The sequence below is a fragment of the Dicentrarchus labrax genome, unplaced genomic scaffold (genome assembly GCF_905237075.1).
Source record: "Dicentrarchus labrax unplaced genomic scaffold, dlabrax2021, whole genome shotgun sequence".
NCBI lineage: Eukaryota > Metazoa > Chordata > Actinopteri > Moronidae > Dicentrarchus > Dicentrarchus labrax.
The window spans coordinates 6,236,973-6,258,175 of NW_026136715.1; the positions used below are offsets into that span (position 1 = coordinate 6,236,973).

The 21,203-nt window shown below is 43.1% G+C and overlaps 1 protein-coding gene across 2 annotated transcripts in view; it reads right to left on the bottom strand.

Moving 5' to 3' along the window:
- Positions 1–795: 795 nt before the first annotated feature.
- plxna2 (plexin A2) overlaps positions 796–21,203 on the bottom strand; it is a 164,696-nt gene continuing 144,288 nt past the window's right edge. For both annotated transcript variants that reach the window (XM_051425086.1, XM_051425087.1), the window contains exons 23-32: positions 20,586–20,652; positions 20,273–20,419; positions 19,350–19,509; positions 17,560–17,663; positions 11,931–12,030; positions 9,093–9,283; positions 8,748–8,917; positions 8,377–8,589; positions 7,910–8,060; positions 796–4,799 (exon numbers count right to left, since the gene is read on the bottom strand). In XM_051425086.1, coding sequence (XP_051281046.1) covers positions 4,704–4,799; positions 7,910–8,060; positions 8,377–8,589; positions 8,748–8,917; positions 9,093–9,283; positions 11,931–12,030; positions 17,560–17,663; positions 19,350–19,509; positions 20,273–20,419; positions 20,586–20,652 — 1,399 coding nt within the window. In that variant the 3' untranslated portion in view covers positions 796–4,703. The remainder of the gene's footprint in view (positions 4,800–7,909; positions 8,061–8,376; positions 8,590–8,747; positions 8,918–9,092; positions 9,284–11,930; positions 12,031–17,559; positions 17,664–19,349; positions 19,510–20,272; positions 20,420–20,585; positions 20,653–21,203) is intronic.

Here is a 21,203-nt window from a genome sequence, read left to right on the forward strand (position 1 = left end):
CACCTCCATTAGCAACCTAATGTGATTGCAACCCCTGTGGTGGCACAGAGAAGCTGAGCCCAGTCCCAGCTAACAGACTTGCATGAAGACAAACGACCACAATTCAACATGTTACAGCCTTGGGTTATTGTGTTAGGCGCTAGCCAGGAAGTGAGAGGCAAATGCAGGATCTCAGGATGAACCCAGAGCTACAGGGGATGGGAGAGAGATGGAACTGTGTCTCCCTGAAGGAGTTTGGGAATGTGCCTGTGTGGAACAGGTGTATGCTGGTGATCTGAAAAAACGGCCAAGTTATTGTGTATCAACACAGTCAAAACACAGACAAAACCGGACTCCTTCTCAAAGTCATAAATCAGTCAAATCTAAACACACAGACATAATACACACGTTTTTATATTCAGTTTGACTTACACTTTCCCAGGATAGCATTATTTCGTCTGTCGTGTATAAACGTCCATATATCCCGCTTAGAAACCACTGAAAAAAGACGCTCCTTATAACTCCAGATCTCGCCTGAGAATCACCAATTTTTTTTTATTTCTTCAGTACTGAAGTAATCCAGTGATGGTTTTCTGCACATCCATGGGTACATTGCAATATGTACCAAACTGCTAATAATTAATTCGGCATACTTTTAATTTTTCAATTTGTCAAAATGTAAATATAGACTAAAGAAACAGACCAATCATGTGTAACTTACTGAATCTTTGGCAAGGTTATACTTCCTGTTTAAGAATTATGGGAATTGTAGGTCCTGAACTGGGAGGTCATTCAAGAAAAAGACATGAATACAGATTTTGGCTCTATGCAATTTTTAACCAGCAAAGTTTATTTATATATAACAACAGTACAAAGTGAATCCTTGGCTTGCAAAATAGGTGTGCTTCATATTTACAATAGGTACACAATAATATATTATCATAACAAAACCAAAGCAAATAAAAAAACAAGAGAACAACCTTTTTTAAATACTTTAAGTTTCTTACAATTTTCACAACACTTTTATAAAACAAGAAGAACAGACAGCCATTATTATTATCATCATCATCGTCATCATCATCATCGTCATCATTGCCAGTAATTACTATTTTACAGAACTCCAGTGTCTACAAAGGGTTTGTTTACAATGTGTTTAAAATGGAAGGATACTCATTTTATACTTGGTGATATTTTGACTTGGGAGTAATACACAGATCTGGATTTCAATTCATCTGTCTGATGCCATAAAGCAAACAAAAAATGCTGATTAAATGCTTTGTTTTCTAGGAATGACACATGCCAGTCAAAATCACAACACCATCTCTTCGGCAACACCTTACACTGAGAGCGAAAAAGTGCACAAAGCATCTTCAATTAGCAATCAGCTTGAGCTGAAATGAGGTTGTGTTTGTGAGCATCTATCCATATCTCACACAACTGGCAGTCAAATGGGATTCTGCGCTGCAGAAAGAGTAAACAAACTTTTCTTTTCTCAGTTCAAACTGAATTAAAATACTCCCAGAAATAAGTGTACAGCATGGAAACAAGCTATATCTAGTAACAAAAAAAATCTCTTTCACAAAAAAAGGTGCATTCAGCTGTGATTTAAGACGTGTACAAATGGGCTTTCCGGGAAGAATTGCAGTTAGACAAATGACGGTGCGGATCGATATGGAATACCAGGCAGAACTAAAGCATGAATTAAAATGCATGCAAAAATCTCACACAAGACAAAAGGAAACATCCTGATATAAATGATCTCTGAGAGAAAAATCAAAGCCACTTTCATCCAATTTGTGTGCCTCTGATAATGTTTGTCACAATTCTGAATACAGGGGAGCTCATCTAAGAGTTGGAAAGACTCTAATAGACATACATTTCATCCCTTGCAAAAAGGAAAAGGCATTTAGGTCCCGTTAAAATGATAAAAAGCATTACTCCATACAAGCAATGTGAGGTATGAGGAGGATACAATTCTATTTGCTGAAATTGGGAAGACACCTTAATCAAAAGGAAGAAGCTTTATGTTTTGTGTATGTGTACTGTATGCGTGCGCCATTGTGTACCTATAGATGTTTATTAGGGGGTGAGGGAGTGAGAAGGTGCTTTTTTAAATGAGGAAACAAATTACAACTACTTTTCCCCACTTCTGCCCCCACTGGCCAGACACGGTAATAGCATGTCAATCATCACCTCATCCTACATTTCTCCTCGCCTGTTAGTTTGATGTTTTTTTTTTCTTTCTTTCCATCTCCTGATCACACTGTGCACACAACTGACTCAGATCAAAGAGCAGCTTCAAAGCTGGAGCAGGAAACTAGAGCTAAAGGGGTTCTCTCTCTTTCTACCTCTCCCTCTCTCCTCATTTCTCGACACTTCTCTTCAAACAGCTCAGGCGAGCCGAGTGCTGAGCGAGGCAATGTCTGCCTGAGCCAGGCCGTACCCTCTTCACCTTTCCTTTTACTTTATCTCACTAAGACAGTCCTCAGCAGAGTGCCATGGCCAGGTATCGCTGAAAAACCATTGGGCTCCGAAGCAAGGAAAGGACTGTGCCCGAGTCGAGGACTAATAAGATCAGGAACACTAAGCAGGTGGGTATCTAAGGCCACAGAGAAAAGAAGCACCTTTCACCCACTACTGGTGTTTGTCATGCTCTCAACGCACACACTTGCAGTATACTGTGCAAACCTTTATACTACTTATTTTCAAGTACTTGATGTAAACAACAAGCAAACATGTATCTCGGAAGAAAATGAAATCACCTATCCAGAGGACGGAATCTACAGTTGTCATCCAGCTAGAAGGTTGGAAGGTTACATCAGCCTTTAAGCTTGTGACGTTTTGGTTTAAGTCAGGAGATGCATCCACATGACATGAAACATACTCGTCACATCTGTATGTGTTTTTCATGTTTTGCTCCTCATTCCCAGATCTCTTTTCTCCTGCTTATGTTTCGTACCTTTCATGAGTCTCAAACTCACCATTCCAGTTATGTAAGATTCAACTTTAACCGGTTCTACACTCCAATATGAGAGCTTTGCTCCCTCTGTAAAGCATAAACCGATTTTTGACACATTAGTGAACAATTTGAAACAACAGGATCTTTTGGCACTTGGTCAAACTAGACCCACGCAGCTAGGCTTCTTATTGTCTGTGTGAGGACATGAGTGGTGGTCGGGTGGTCGGTAAGATCTCCCATCAGCTAACATCTCAACTGGCCAGCTAGAACTGGTATGACTCATTGGCACTTGATAAAATCAAAGATGGACCCTTAGAACACTTCTGATGTGTGATAGCATGCATGCAAAGTACACATAAAGTTGATCAAGTTCCCAAAGAGACATAAACTGCAGTTATATAACAGAGAGTTTTAGCCTACAGAAACCAACTGCTCTCGTCTGGTCTCTACTAACTGCTAGCTGTACATACTGTGCTGTATGAGCAGCGGAGTCACAGCAGTGACAGCCACAATGCAGACAATACACACTCTCCTCTAGCAGAAAAGCGATTTTGGGTAAATAATGTTTGGGAAGCAGTTGGATGGGTTGGGGCCAGGACGGACAAATGGAGTTGTTCACTTCACGAGCTACTGCAAATATCTATGGGGCTCAGTTCAACTGAGCACCTTTCTGTTTGCAAAACTCAAATAGACATACAAACAAACAAATAAAAAACATTTGTACATTCACATACACTGATTGGCAAGTATCAACTGGTACATACACAGATGACCTAACTGCTGAGAAAAGCGTTGGACACCAGAGTGATGCTGATTTAAGGTCATCTCGTAAATACACTATAGACTTCATTGCCGCCATCCTCAGTTTAGGTGCAAGCATGCTGGCTGAACTGTGACCACCACGAGTGGAGTTCGATTGACTCTTAGATGATGAGCACGAGTTTAATGTTTTCCTGTACAGTTCTGATTGGATAAAGAGCAGAGGTTTTGTCCGTGTCATGAGAAGCATCAGTCCGGAGGGAAGGAGTGAGAGAAGACATGGACTATGGGCCTGTTTTACTATCACAGTACCCTGATGTAGTGTTAGACTCTTTATACAGCAACACTTGTGGGATCCTGGGTGGATATTTCAACTGCAACTGATAATATTCAAATGTACAAGTACAAAAATAAAATCTTAGAAGAAGAAAATCTTAATGCAAACTCAGCTGTCCAACATGAGATCTGCACTTCTGCTCTTTTTTTTTAATCTCCATCTCACACTCAGATGTGAATTTCTGACTGAGTAGAGTAATAAATCTGTTTCTCCATTTGCTCTCACAGTCCTGCAGGAGTCTTCATCAGCACAACACAAACACACACTCATGCATACCCACACACACGCACACACAACATACAATTTCCTATCAAACTGAGAGAAAATATCCTTTGAGAAAAAGAAAGAAACAAAAAAATAATAAATACAAGCCATGTTGTTGCCTTCTCTTCTGATGTTCCTTCCTTATGCCATTATCAGCCCCAGCTACAGGGCCTCTTTCTTAGTCTTTGGGCCCTTAGCTGGTGCCATCATGGAAGGAGGTGGGAGAATTACAAACTAAAGCAGTTGTATATCTGTCCGGTTGTGGATACAGAGAGATCCCAGGTCTGGTTCATGGTTCTAGCTCCCACGATGAGAGGTAAGTAATGCGGGACCCTTTTGGGAGGTCCTGTAGAGATTGTGGTCCTGTCTCTCTTGTTCTCTCTCTCTTTCAGTAGGGGGTCACTCTCAGCTCTCGAGGGACATGGCAGAGATGAGTTGCTCCACCTTGTAGGCCAACCTCTGCTTCCTCGCCTGTTCATCCTGCTCCAGGGCTGCCGTGATCTGTACAGAACAGAAAACTGTGTTAAAAATACCAGCCATAAAATACACAACACATGATGTGGCTGCTTCCATTCTAGATTTAGATCTGATACCATTTAATAGAAAATAGAAAATAATGTTTTTCTTTATGGAGCAGAGCCTGTTCTTTTATGTTTCTATATGGACATCACATGAAAGAAAAAGAAAAGAATTACATCACTGCCTTTGTCTTTGACAACATCAAGAAATATTTGTATATTAGCCTTTCCCGTTTTATCTCCCGAGCCCATTTCTTGTAAATTTGGCATTTGTCAAGTTGGGTTCAAAAGGGATTTAGACAGGCTCTCCCCTTCGTTCTCTCATCTAGTGTCTGCCTTGTCAGGATGAATCTATATCAGAGTGACACCAACACACATGGCAAAGACCTTTAATATGAATATAAAACAGGAAAAAAACTACAATATGGCCTTTTTTTTTAATCACCTTTGATATGGATCTCTGTATCCAAACACTCCTGCCTTTGTTTCAACATATGGTCTTTGGTTTGCTACCGTGTATCTGTTTGCCACTGTAGATCTATTTCACATCAAACTGCACTAGACTGGAATGCAGCGTCAATAATTGATGATTCAAACAAAATAATTAATTGACCCCTCTTATGCAATATGTAACTTAAAAAACTTCTGAGGTAAGAGATAAATAATAAATGCATATGGTTGAAAAGTGTGACCCACAATGCACCATTTAACCATGTTGACCGACATTTTAGATTACTAAGGAAGTATTTTGCCACTCATTGTCTTTTTCTATTTATTCATACTTAGGGGTCACTCAGATGTCAGCAAATTCATGAAAATACATCAGTAATAAATAATGACAGAATATCTGCTTCGTACAAGCATTTTGTGAACCTTAACTAATAATTACCTACTGCTGTAAAATACAAGTACATTTATGTCCTTCGGTCAATCAGAACCACACTTTAAGTTTTTAGGTGTTTGGTCCAGTTAGGTTGCTCTACCACCTTCCATGCATTAAAAGCTGACTGACTGCTTGTTGTCGGTAAAAAACATGTCAGCAACATTCTTGTTCTCTTCTTTTGCAGAGCCTGGCAAACCTTTGTTTGCTGCCTGTCCTGTTGCTGCACACATTATCTGTCTGCCCACCTAAAATCTTCCACTCATCTGCTTAAGTGCTCTTAAAGGCTGGCAGCTACAGGCAGAGCGTTTCCTCCTCCTCATCGGCCCGATAGCAATCTATTATTAATCTGCAGCACTGTATGCAGGTGCAGCTCCCACTGCCATCTCCCAAATCCATTTAAGTAGGCTGCAGCCCTGGCCTGGTTAGACTGACACACAGCCCTTTGTTAAGGACTGAGTAAGAATGAACAACTGTGAGCGGTGCTAGGTAAGGCTTTACGCACTGCACTCTGGGAGACAGCAGATACTGCAGGAGTGATGGGGTACATGTGCAGTGTATGCGTGCAAAACGAAAGTGTTTGCATATGTCCTACGCATGTGTGCATCAGACGGCTACAACTGCAGAGGCAGCAAAAGTGAATGTATGAGATTCATGGAGAGCAAAGGGGAAGCTGACTGGATAATGGGTAAAAAGAGAAGGAATGTGCAGGAAGGAGGGAGAGAGAAAATAAGAGATAGAGAGTGAGAAAGAGAGAGAGATACTGTGGTCCAACATAAAGGTCAGACTAATGCCTCCCAGAGGAGGAGCTGACATTAGAAGCAGAATGTCTCCATAAATGCACTCTCTCTCTCTCATCCTTTCCTATCTTCCTCCCTCCTTTTTTACACTTCCTGTGATCTGACAGAATGTGTGTGTGTGTGTGTGTGTGTGTGTGTGTGTGTGTAGCCCATGATTCTGCTCATGAGAGCCCTATATAACAGATAGCCCACTCTAACTCAGCACAGGCGAAAGGACAGAGCAGCATGCTGAGAGCTTGTAGACATTCACTTTCTACTCTACAGATCAGACACACTGCCTTGTTAAGCTCAGGTCTCACTAGACCTCTGGGCTTTGGGGAAGTCTACTGAAGACTCTGAACTGACCTCACTAACCTTTGTCAGTTATGAACAGTCTGGGAACACCAAGGGCTAGATATACGTACATTAAAGTGTGGGGCAAATTTGCGGCACGCCTTTTGTTCAATTTGCGCTTGCAATCTGCCCGTAATTAGCAGCTGATTTACTAAGGCAGCAGCTCATTACACAATCAGCGCCTGGGACTGCCCTCCAGGTAAAATGTGCAAGTGGAGGAGCTTAGTATGTAGTTCAGAGGATGGATTTATCTGAGATCACTGAGCTCAAAAAAGAAATTATGCTGCACCGAAATATAGTAATGAAATAACAACATTCCAAAACTTGCACTAAGGGCACAGTTCAACTCCACCTGGGAAGAAGTGTCTGTTTTATGTACTATGAATGATAATAAAACCTATTTGTAGTAATTTATACTATTAATGCAACAGGAGTCATTAAACGAAAAAGGTGAGCAAAAGAGGAAAAAGGGAAATAAAAAGAGGCTGACAGACAGCTGAGCAGAATAAAGCAGCAGAGGATCAGAGCAGAGCAGTTGGAGGACGGAGATGCTGATATGGACGATGTTTCACTGGAATACAGAGGTAAATGTCTTATGTCTCAAATTTAATGAGCAAAAAACACGATTTCCAATCTTCTCTTTGTTTGGTGTTGTAAGACAGTCATATGTTTTATAATTACAGCTCTCATTTTCTTTCTTTGTATAATTTGTCTGTCTTTGATTTATATATTTCATTGCAACTGACCTGCTTCATGATTATTTTCCCCACCAACTTTGTACCAGTACTGTGCTAATTTGTTGCTCAGGATTTTTTGTGCAAAACTGAAACTTGTAAAATGCCGGAAGCTTAGGGATTCCTGCAGAATGCGCAATTAGCTACACTTATCATATCTCCTTCCGCTATTTACATGATTCTCCCACAAATGTACATACATTAGAAAGGTTTATTGCTGACTCTTCAGGCGAACTGGGCTGATAAATAACATGCACAATGCCCAGTGCGGAATGCATCAAAAACAACTGTGCTCAAGTTAGGTGTGTATGTGCAAGTACAATGTGTGCATGCAAATATCACTTACCTCCTCACTGTACTTGCTGACATAAGAGTAGATCTCATTGAGAGCACTGAGCATGTTGAACTCTGTGGAGTGGAGTCTGGCCTGTTCTGCCAAATAAGCATTCATGTCCTGGTCACTAATGGCTGGCAGCCGGTTGATGTCAGCGTAGTACCTGAGGACGCAGACAAGGGGCAACATTTGGCATCACTCGCAGAGATTCACTGAATCAATGTAATAGCTCAACTGAGGCTTAAATTCTTTATATAGTCAAAATTTTTGAGCCATAATATCATTTTCACTAACAATGCACGCCTGTATCAAACACTCTCAAAAGGCTTTTACAGAATCTGGTTGAGAAGTGCAGGCAGGAAGAAAGAGAATTATGAATCAATTTCCCCGAAGATCCCAGTTTTTATTGTAAGAGGATACAAAAAGGATATGACAGAAGGGATCAGAATTGTGCATAAAGCGAGAGTATCAGCGCCTACCTCTCTACCCAGCTCTTGTAATTGGGGATATCTTTAGCGTAGAGCAGCTTATTGGATGGGGAGTCTTTGCCCAGGCGGTGCTCTGAAGTGGAGCAAGAATCCATAAAGGTCTGAGCTACAACAGACAGACAGGCGTCCGTGATGCTGCTCTTATGGATGTCAAACACAAACTGTGGGTTCTTGATCACGTTCACCCAGAAACGCAATGGAAGGCTGGAAGATGGAGACAAAGAGAATATGTAAGAGACGAAGCTGCCAATTGAGTTTTACAAGATTAAAATGTATATATTATTTGACATTAGAGCAGTTATGCAATGATATAAGGACCAACTGTATGAGATATTAATTTTATCTTTAAAAAAGGCACTTACCAGTTGCTTTTCCACGTGTGACGTACGTCTGTGTCATGGATGCCATGTTTGTCTGCCTGTTCATCCAGGAAGTCAAACATGTATTTGATGGCGAGGGGAAGAGTGCTCCCTCGGTGAACTGTGCTGAACAACGTCTCGAATAGATCGTCGACAAATTTTTGTAATGTACCCTGGGAGAAGAAGATGACGCTAAGATTAACAACGAGAGACAACACTTGACCCAAAAAAAGCACAGCCTGAATGCAGCACTGTCGAGAAATACCTAGGATATCTGAGCATGTGCTAACGTCTCTACAGATTCAGACGTGTTAACACATAGAAATGCATGGGACAATATTGATATACCTTAGTAGCTAGCAGCCTGGTCAGATAAATCTCAGAGACCATCTTGCTACCGCGGTCTCCTTCCTTCTGGTCTCCATGTTCATGGTTCTTCACTAGGTGCCACACCTTCACACCACTTTCTAGATCAGGGGTGATCATGGGAGCACGTGAACGGAGGCTGTCGGGACTGCCAGTGTAGCGGAATGAAGAGTCTGTCCATGGAAGAAGACAAAAAGAAGAAAAGAGACACACAATTATTAATGAGCCTAAATGACAATGATTGCAAAAGCCTCCCCTAGGTGTAGCAGCGTGTAAATTAAGAATAAACACGCAACCGCACACACACATAACTCACAGAAGCATACGTACATACTCTCACTCATTTTCATCTCTACTTTGTAACTCATTACAGAGCCAAATCTTTTGTGTTCGCCTCCTGCTCTAAGCCATATGCTGTAAAGGAAATTGCAGTGGTGGGTAATTTCATAGAACAGCAGAGTAATGAAAGGGAGGGGAAGTTGTGCTCTCTGCCGTCGCATTGATTAGTAGTGGCCCTCTTGAAACTGGAATCCTTGATGACACACAAGATGGGTGAAAACGACCTTGACCATTTGTCTTATTACACACAGCGTGCAGGCAGGACAGAGATATTTACAAAATGCTACATAGTCATTCTCAGTTTCCTTCTTTTCTCTCTGTCATGAATTATTTGATTATTGTTTGCTTGTTTCTTTTTTCCTCTCTTCCTTTTCCCTCTTTATAAAATCCCTGCCTCACTTACTGAGACATACTAGTGCCTGACTCCTCTTAAAAGCACTCATAATTGGCTCTTCCCTGCCTCATTGTACCAACGGCACATTGAAAACGTCCCTGTCACACTCTAATCAATGCATCAAAAGATCCCTAATTTGTTAAGCACCGAAGCCACCCGCCTTCATCCATACATCCTTCTCGTCTCTGCTCTCATGTTCCTGCCTCCTTGCTCCTCTCAGTCTGAATGATGCTGGTTTCAGTTTCCCTAATTAGCCAGCATCTACTCCTGGCAGCGGGGTCTCTAGAGATTCAGGATCTGAGGATCTCAATGAGGATCTCTCTGACCTGGCTTCAAAGGCTGAGCTGAACAACAAAGCTTTTTGCTGCCAATACAGCCACTTACACCTTTCAAATAAGACCAACCTGCCCCTCTGGAGTGGCCACTAGGGATCATGGCCGGAGTAAGGGGGGTTTCGATGTATGTGCTGGTTTGCATGGTGAATTGAGGTCCCAAATCCCATCTTAATCCAGTCACTGTTTTTTTACTGCTCTACTATTTCCTCATCCCCTTCATCCTTCCGGCCCCCTCAGACTTTTTCCAACTCCCCTTACACTAAGCAGCGACCCGTGGGCCCTTCCCTCTTCCGCTGCAGGTCCCAGGTCGAGGACACCGCAAGGCAGTAGGGGAGTGTGTTGTGGCTGATTTTAAGGCTAGAGGGAGGTGCCGGTGGTGTAAATTGAGTCAAGATGCTAAGTGTTGAACGTTAAATTGGTATGAATCCATCAGCAAGTGTCGAGGTGCAGCTGTGCCTGCTGTGCCAACCCATGATTGATGAGGGACGAGCACATGCCAGCAGAGCTGCGGCTTTCTATGCCATGCACGTCCAATTCCAGTGGCTGAGCACTCGCACACAAAAAAAGAAAGAGGAAGAATGCAAGACTACAGCCTCTCAGCAGCTCATTGCAATTTCATGACAGATTCAAACATCCCTTGTGACTAAGATATTTGAGAGTAATTCGTTGTAACAACTATCTATGTGTAAAACTCGAGAAGCAGACGGGGCTAAAATTAAGCTGCGATATTAAAATAACAATAATAATGCAGACAATGGTTCCTCCCTATTGTTACATTGGTAATTATACTTAACATTAAGATTACCTTGATCCTCCATCATCTGTTTAAAAGAGAGTAATGACTGTTTGCATTGTCTTCTAAAAGTCATCATAAATAATCTTTATCGAATGCCACTCCACATTGTTTTGCTGTACACACACTTAAGATACAGGTATTTTTGAAGCAAAGGTATCCAAATAATAAATAAGTAACTGCTTGGAAGGATAAGGATGCTGTTAGCCCATTTTCTGAGTTAGGCAGTTTAAAGGCAGTGTTCACTTTGAACTCTGATAATTGGCCATGCTCACTTATCTTTTTCTGTTTGTGTGAAGTATCATTCACACAGAATAATTAGCAATCACAAGTTTCCTGGTGCTGCTGTGTGTGTCTGGCAAAGGACCAAATTTGGCATCCAGCAGCACAATCTGCAAGCACATCTGAAGCATGTGTGCGTTTGCATGCAGCATTTGCTTATCACTTCAGGGACTATATGCATGTGTGCAGCCCATTGTGTCCTGCACAGAATCAATCTTTATTATAATAATATTATGGCTTTAAAATCAAACAATGGCTGTATCCCTCACTCTCCTCTCCTCTTCATCCCTTTCTCTCTCTTTCCATTCTTGTACCGTCCAACAGAGTTTGGACCTCAACTGTAAAGCAAACTGGAGCAAACACGGTTGGAGAGAAAAAGGTTGCAAAAAAAACCCACTGCAGCAAAAAGAAGAGCAGCTCCAAACAGAGCTGGCCATTGCTTTAGGGAGAGTGGATCTGGCTTTGTTCATATCTGAAACAACTAATATAAAAAAACATTTTGATGTGTCTGTGAGGCAACAAGAGCAACAAGATTACATTTGCATGGAATTAACTGTTGAATAGGCCTGCAAACGCATGCATAATTGGCTAATATATATGCTGTATGGCATTTTGCAATCATTGCAATCAACGTCAAAGCCACAACAAGGGTATGAAAAAGAGCAATACTGACTCACCATATCTGCTGATGGAGGTGCGGGATATGCTGGCTGAGGAAGGGATGTTGTATGATGAGGTCTGTTTGGGCACCAAAGCCACAACACAGCGGTCTGACACCTGTGTGAAGAGACACGTATAACATGGGTCTGCTGGTATCGTAATGTTTTGCTGATATCCATTTTTTAATTCGGACAGAGTATTGGTGTTTAATCTAAGACATTTTATTCCTGAAAATGTTTACGTTATAGTCAAGTAGACTGCTTAAGGAATAAGACTCCTACACAGCCAATCCCTCCCTGTCATATCTGTGCACCCTGCTGTTCTCTACCACAGCCCTGTGGCTTTTTTTTCAGCAGAGCAGAGTGCTGTGGCTGCATGATGGCTGTACTCAACATGACTGTCATTGTCATCCCCTTCACAAACATTAGAGACATGGTGTAAGCTTTGGAACTGGGATAAGATGCTAAGAGGGAGTGAAAGAGAGAGAGAAAGAGAGAGAGGAAAAGGGAAAAAAAGACTCAGAAAGAGAGAGACAGAGACTAGAATGCTGAATGTCTCATCTCATGTACACTTCACACCCTTAAAGAAAATGGGGTACGCAGGTATAATAATAGCATTAAAGCAGCACGGAGTCAGAGTCAAAGAGAAAGACGAAGATGGTGTGTCATTAATAAGAGACAGACACTGAGGTTCATCCTTATCCCCCTCTGTGGTTTATATTTACAAAGGGCTCTTGGCCCTGTGTGATGTTCTCCAGTCACTTCCTGAGAAAAACTGCTGTAAAAAACATTAGAAAGGATGGTTTTGTTTTAAAGACCCTTTTAAGACCTTAAATCAGTCTAACAGTGTGATTAGTTCATCATGAAATGGCATTTAAATCAGAATTCATCTCTGAAATGCTACTACTGTTAGTACAACAAAACATCACATTTTAGAAAAACACAGCCAACAAAACTTGAGGTTCTTTTATGAAAGCCAAAACAACAAACAGCTTGTTGGCTGGCATTTACAGCCCACCCTGAGGAGGGATTTCTGCTTCAGACCCAGCGAAGAAAAACTGATGAGCCTCCAGTGGAGAAATAAACAAAAGGCAAATGCCAGGCTCCAAAAGGAATACCTCAAAGAATCTATAGAAAAACAGAAAATTCTTCTTTTCATTAGCTTTAGCGGGAACAAGCTCTTCTCCATCCCTTGTTGGAAAATAAGCTAGTCGAATTTGGGGTGGACATTTGTAGAGTTCCCCCTTGCCATCGAGAGCAAAAACAACTCTCATCCTCCCCGAGTCTTGTCCTCAACCTCTTTCTCCCACTCTTTCCAAACTAATCTCGGCTGTGCTATTAGTTGGAGTTGCCATCTGGCCTCTACTGGCCACACTGGAGAGACACTTGAAAACGGGGATGAAATCTGAAGGAATCCTCTTTAAAGACGCAGCTCTTGGTGGGAAATGAAAAATGGTTTTCCTAGCCCCCACCCCACCATCTTTGACCCTTCTCTCTCTCACCTCACCTCCTTCTCATTTGTCTCCGCTTTCCTAAACCTAATTTCTACGGCCTCTCCATCATATAGCCTCCTCTTGGCTGACGATGCACAGACCAACTCTAATACACCAACAGTGTGGACTTGCGTGAAGTTTCCACTGCTATTCCTGTGATACATTTTCCCTGGGGACCATGAAATAGCCTCTCTGTCCCCCCTTCCCTTTATACCTCCCTCCATCTAGCTCTCTTTCTCTATGCTTTTTATGGCTGACAGAGGGGCTAGAGCAGAGATGGGTCCTTGTGATAGAGTAAATGATTGAAGGCGTGCAGATTCGCCCTTCAGGGATAATCCAGTGTGGGGCTGATAGTGGGCAGGTGTGATAAGGGCTGTGGGCCCTGCCTATGATAAGACCTTCCATTAGACAGTGCAGAGCTGGCCAGGCAGAGAGTGTGGTCAGCCTGTATCTTTCTTTCTTAGCCCTCCCCACACAACCAACAGCCATGGTTCTAGCCTGTTTCCCCTTGATGTCCCATCTTTCCTGGGCTCATGCCCTAAGATCGTGATGCTTATCATACCTGTTGACTCTGCCCAGTAGCTTGGAAATACACAACCTGTCCATATACGCACTTCTCGGCAGGAATGACGAATTTGAGCTGAGCCATTGTGTGTGAATATAACTCTGCCAGTCTTTCTAATGGAATTTCAGTTGGATATTAATCAATGAAATGGCCCACTGAAGATACAGTGTGAGTTCTTACAAATACTACTACTCCCAGTGCTGCAGGATTAATCAAAAATCTCTTTCCATTTCAATTGATTTTTTGGGGTATTTTAACACTATTTGTTAAAATATTTACTCAGAAAGTATTCTCTCTCCTAAAAACATATTTCCCATCTATCTGAGATTTGTATTCAGGTTTACAAGGGGGACCAGCGAACCAAGATAGCCTCAGCATTAGATTAATGAACAGACAGCAATATAGTAGTATCTGTTGTGTCTGGGTCTGTTGAAAATAGCCCAAAATGCCCCAAGTGATGTCTGCAAGGTGGGTAACAGGATCTAGCTGGCTGGCTCTCCTGGTGTGGTCATCAGTGTCTGCTCTCCCTGTTCCTTCACCGCAGAGAAGAGGACAGACAGAGGTCACCAAGCAGCAGGGGAAGTTTCCAAACTGACTTTACTTTATATTTTTGACGCAGTCTCAGCCAAAGAGAAAGAGGTAGCAGTCTGCCCTTTACTGTCACTTATCTGCACATTAGGAATGACATTCCAGAGAAAACACACACTGCCCATGTGTCCCCACAAATGAATGTGGCAAACAAATATTAATATGCTCCAAAAGCCATAGTCCACCTGTTATGAATCACACTTTGTCAAACATCATCAATGTAATTACTCACACAGCACTCCGGTGAATATGGTGTGGGTCTGTTAGCAGTTTGAATCACCATAAATAACCTAAGCAGTCTGACAACTTCAGTTAATGATAATGTCTGGTTTATGAGAATTGTTAATGCTGCCCTCTCTCCAAAGTGACTCGAGTTTATAAGACTGATTCATGTGGCTGTGGAACTTGTTGGGATCATTGCTTAGTTTCCGTATACAATCCAGCAGGAGCAAGGTTAACACTACCGTGTCTCAAGATGACAGAGACGGGGGAGGTGGATACGAAAGAGGGTGTGATTAAATGCTTTTCTTTGACAGGATGGAAGATTAAACAACAAAAAGATCCAAATCAGCAATCAACCAAAAAACTCTCCAATCTCATAAATCTTTTATCTCAACTCCTGTGTTTGTCTGTGTGTAAGCATGTGCAATGTGGATATGCGCTCTGTGTGTGTGTGTGTGTGTGTGTGTGTGTACACGTGTGTACACATGCATTGTGTGTATATTTGAGGGTGCTTCTATCTTCTTCTATCTTTATCTATGCAAAAAAGAGTGTAAAATATACAGAAATAGAAAAAGTGGAGTGGGAGGATGGGAGTTTAGTCCCCTGGCTGTGAATACCAAGGTGTTGAATAAAGATTCTGAACTCATTTTAAATGTGTGCATTTATGTTTTTAATTTTGGTGTAGCAGGGAGCTGGGAAGGTGTACATTTCCATATCCAGGTTATGTAAACTATTATTTCCCATGTGGCAGGGTAAATAGCCAATGGGGTTTCTTGGGATGCTGTGAGCCCGATGAATTTTAATGCCTCTGTCTGGTCCCCGTGTCTCTACTATGGGAGAATTAGCAACGACTCTAGGTGATGTTCAGTCTCACTCTGCATATTTCAGACCCCCTTTCAATACTTTTTATTTTCCTCTTCCCATTTTTTTCTTCAAGCTTTTCCCTCACTCCAGGGCCTAATGAGCTGTGTTCCCTTGTTGTGATAGGCAGCCAGATGTGCTGTCGCAGCTGCCAATGCAATAGCATGGTGTATGTAACAAACACACACAAGTTCACAAACAGGGGCCATTGCCAGCTCATCAAAACAGTAACGATGCACAAGTGTCTATGTTATGTTCCATCCTGCTCTCATCTCTTCTACCACCAACTTTTATTCCTTCACGCTCCTTCTCTTTCTCCCTCTGTTTCTCTTTTTCTCCACGTTGCCCTACAGCCCGCCGGCATCTCCTCTGAAGCTGCACAGTGTCGGGCCTTACGTTCTGCGCAGGGACCCTTAGATCCGTGATCAATAGCAGTCCTTAGATCTGCTATTGAGCAAGCGAATAAGTGAAGCGGCCACACGCGTCTTACTGTTTGCCCCGTAGCGTCTCCCTTGGCTAACGATGGGAAACAGACTGTGACGCAAAGAATTGCAAAAAACAACAGAGGAGCCCATTATGGTGTGGAGGCAAACACATTGCACCGCTTCATCAAGGATTAAAGCACAGCAGAGACCAGAGAAGATGAGGTACTCAGACCATGAGATGAAGAAAGGGAGAAAAGAGGGACTGGAGAGGAAAGAATTGCTAGTCAGTGGGCGAGAATGAAAAAGGATGGGAAATGGGTACGAAAAATGTAAACGAGATAGAAATGTGAAGAGAACATTTGAGAAAGTGGAGATGATGAAGGTGAGGACAGAAAGGGGGAGGACTATGGAGGGAAGACAAAGGGGAAAGAAGCTGCATGGTGCCAAGTCCTTTGTGAAGGACACTCCGGTGTGTCCCTTCTTCTAATGACTCCTACATCTGTTAAATTATTCTGCTCGCTCTGCTGGGGCAGGAGTTCATGTTGACCCCCCAGCGTGAGGGCTTGAGCCTCGCCGACCTCGTCCCCATTTTCTGCTTCTAGATGGAGCTGCATCTCCTGGCCCCACGGCCCCTGTCTCCAACCCCAGCCACAGCTGCATCTCAGCCCTGACCAGGTAGCCCAGAATCGAACCTCATGCAGTCTTAAAGCAGATGGTCCCCCTTGGCTGACTAATGAGAGCTGGCTGAGCATGCACTGCAAAAGATTCATGACCCGAGGAGATGGCTAACTTCTCATTCTGTCTTGGCTGTTTCTTCTTTATTCCTTTTATTCCTCTTTATTATTTCTCTCTGGCTTTATTTCACCCCCCCTCCATCTCCATCAACTCAACAGCCATGCATTCTCCTAAGAAATTCAGAACTCCTCTTGTTCTCAGTTTTCCTCCTTTTTAGCTCTCTATTTTCCTCTCTGTTAAACAGAGGGCCACAGGTAAGCATGTATAAGCCCTAAAATTGTAGGGTGTGGATCAAGGTTCTACATATGAAGAGACCGAAGCAGGCAATCACAGCAGGACTAATTGTTGCCAGCGTAGAAGTCAACAGGGCAGAATGAGAGAGAGAGAGAGAGAGAGAGAGAGAGAGAGAGAGAGAGAGATGCTGTCCTCCTGACTGGAGCAGCTTCCTCTCTCCAGGGAGGAGGGAAAAGTGTCGGCTGAGATGCTGAAGGTTCATCTCTCCTGCCACCTGTACAGTAATTGTCCTCTATTCTGTCACTTGGATTAGACCAGGCAAGGGCATGCAAATGAGGAGCTGAAAATTGGCTGCCTAAAAGTCAAGAGCAGGAATATCAAAGTTTGGCGAGGTATGTGGTACAATTTCCATAATAAAAGCCACAGCAGAAATTGAACTGAAATGAGAACTTTCTTGATAAAAAAGGTGAAGTTTGAGAGTTAATTAGGGAAAACATTACTCTAAAGCTGAAGTGCATATTTACCTGGTAGTGCATGAGAGTGTTGAGTCTCTTCCAGTCATTTTCTATCTTGGTGGTGATGTCTTCATCCTGCAACACCACACGTGCCAGTCGCCCCTGCCGCCACTCTGGGAACACAAACACACTGAATTATACATAACTGCCTATGCAAAGTAAAAATTGTATGGACCCACAAAGAATGTAATTTGTCTTGGTTACAGTGGAGAGGTTTGGCGTGATGGTGTTTGATATATACATATGAAAACCACCATGTGTTCAAGATGTGCATCTGCTTTGAATTAACCTGTGGGTTAAGCATATGGTATGTGCTTTATGCATCGCTTGCAGAACCAATTTCTCTGCATGGCAGTTTTAAATATATCAAAATCACCACGACTTCCTTATGACACAAAACAAACTTAAAAAACCCCTTTTCAAACCTCATTTGCCTTTCAGTTGGTGGAACATCAACCTACATGACTCCCAAAGAGAGCTCTCTTCACAAATTACCCAAATGAGTGGATAACGGCAGCCGGTGTTCTTGTATGGCTCTCTGCATGTGTACCCCTCTCACAGACTTGGATTGACACGCATCTTAATTAAACATTACACACGAACAATTTCAAGATGTATATGCAGGCAGACTGCACGCTTTAATTGGTACTTGTGTCGTGGAAATGGCGTTCCATTAGCATACGCAGCAGTCGGCCCGTCAGGGTCAGAAAGAAGATAAGAGTAGAGCAGACAAGAAAGGATGAAAAAGGGAACTATGAGAAAATCACCTCCTTTCAAAAGAAAGAAATAGGAAGCAGGGGGGAACAGTTGGGAGCTATGCAGTGCTGGTGGAGGACAGTGGCTGATGGCTCGCTGTAGGGTAATGAAATGATAATAAGGGTGTTGACGGGCAAGCGGACAGCCATTGTGGCTCTCGTGCTGGGAGTGATCATTGATTTTCTCCTCTGTTGACTGGGTTTTATTGCTTTGTGCCTCTGCCAGGTGATCACATGATATCTCTGCCTGGCACAACATCCTCCCCGAAAAGGACTAACCTTACGCTTGACAGAAAAAAACATAACAAAAAACCCTGAAAGTCACACATATAGACAGAGTCTCACACAGACTCAAGTATTTTCAAGGTATCAGCGAATGGGTGAGAAATGGACAGAAGAGATCAAGGGAGAGGACAGTGGATGGACAGAGAGCCATATTGTGGCTTGATAGACGACGTGTTGATTTGCGGCAAGCGGGGGGGGGGCTTTTGTTCTATCCACCCATGTGAAGTGAGAGAAAATGAGAGGGACAGGGAAATGGGAGGCAAGGTACCGACAGGCGAGGATGGAAGTGGCAGACTGCGTGGGAGTGGAGCCCGGCATGAGGCTGTTGAGCCCGTCTGTCAGCTCTTACCTGGGTCAGCCAGACAGCCACGTCACAGACGCAAAAACACACACACACACACACACACATAAAGACAAGCACACTTCTCTATATGGATCTACTGTGTCTTATTGGCACTACCAGGCAGTGGAATCAGCCAGACGGAGGGATACACCACACACTGTCAGTCAGTTTGATAGAAGGCCTGGCAGCAGCACACTGAGGCTGGCTGGCTGGCTGGCTGGGCTGCTGGAACACAGCTTTTATCACACTAATGCACTGATAATCTGTACACATGGCTAGGTTTTCTCTCACTGATACATTAATCTGTGGGTGTGAAGGACTTTACATCTGCCAACTGCATCTGTGAGTGTCTGGATTGTGCATTTGTGTGTGTGCATGTGTGGGTGCGTGGGTGTAAGTGCATGTTTGTTCCATACCGAGGTCCATGTCGACAGCACGCGGCCGCTGAGAATAGGGCATGTTCTTGTAAACAGCGTCAAGTATCTTCTCCTTCACTTGGGTGATGGTGTCACAGTTCAGCACCTTTACTGGAATCTCTGGACTGTTTTCATTGTCTGGGTTCACACAGTTTAGGATCTGGATTGTACAGATGGGGAGAAAAGGAGAGAGAATAAGACAAAAAAAATCACAGAAGGAAATGAGAAAGCAGGGGAAGAGGGTAGAAGTGTCCTGTTACTGCCTGGTCTTGGGTCCAGCTTGAGGCTTCGCTCTCATTAGAGTCTCCTTGGAGCATGGCAGGAGCTTTGAGAAACCATTTCCGCTCTCACTGGCAACCCAAAATCTAATTTCACACCTTCGGCGGGACACCAATTTCCAGCTCTGCCGGGGTATTAGCACGTAATGAGCCAAATTCCCAGTCGGAGCAATCAGAGCATTGTCATGTCACATGCTGGCTGTGTGAGTGTTTTTTTCTGTGTGCGTAATGTGCGTATGTGTGTGTGTGTGTGTGGGTATAGGAGGCTGTTTGGTGTATTCCAATCTCCACAGCCACCTACCCTGATGTTGGACCAACACTGGAGCCTGTGGGATCATTAGTTAATTTTCTTCCCATACAGGAAGGAAGAAACCCAACCCAGCAGACACAGCTATGTCCCTTTGAAAATGGTTTGTGGGGGAAAAGTCAAAAAAGTTTAGTTAAGAAACTGTATTTGTACACGTTGTAATTTTCCCTGGTCCTATATTACGGCAAAAAATGAGTGTGGGCTGTTGTGTGTCTCAGCTTGGCAGCCTTTTGACTAAAAGCAAGCAATTTTCAATTTAAGACCTACCTGTGGTTCTACCTGTGTGTTTGTGTATGTCTGTAAAAGACTTCTTGTGTGCCTCCTGGAGTGTGACATACCAAGGTTTTGTACTCGATCTGCTGGCGGATGAGCTTGTCTTCACTCAGGGAGTAGCGGGCCTCTCCAGTGATGGCGTCGATGGGCCCCTTTTCCATCTGCTGCTTGATGGCGCAGTACAGCATGAACAGAGGCTCCCCAGCACACTCCTGTAAACACACACAGCCAGAAGATCCCGTAGATTCACACATGAGAGAACATCACAGCATAAACGTAAAAAGTCATTTGACTGCAAACACCTACAAATCCATGTACAGTAAGTGTGCAATCACACTTTTAATTAAGAAACGCAACTGATAAGATAGATGTACTAACCTTGAGGAATTTGTGAAGGAGGAAGGCGAACCAGTTTGTAAGCATTTTCTCTGCAACTGACTCTGTTCTGAAATTACATAAAAAAACAGGAAAAACAAATTTGAACTCTATTTTCTTTCTCTTAATATTACAAAACCTTTAGATTTTCATAATTCATGAGGTTATGTGCAAGACATGAGGGAGGTTATCTTTGCATCCTTGGTGCATCCTACCGTTGGTTTCACTTGTGTACTGCCTGCAACACTGTGGTCACAGTGAGTGAGCAGAACAGAGCAGAGCAGAGAGGGGGCATCTTTGTGTGCTTGGTATGTGTGTGTGCACATGTTAAAAAGAGTGTGTGTGATTGAGTATGTGAGTGTGAGCGAATACGTGCGTGTGTGGTACGTGTGCGTATTCACGTGTGGTTGAACACAGCGGGACATCAGCAGCTGTGACAAGCCTCAGCTGTTGAGAGAGACGAGTGCTGTCACAGCCAGGTAACGCCTGATCACAGCCAAAACTATCTCCTCTCCTCTCATTTCCTCTCTTCTTCCTCCCCTACCTCCACTGCCTTCCCAGTCAATCACACATGGAGGTGAAGCTTGCTGCTGGGCTTGATTGGGCATGAAAACACACAAA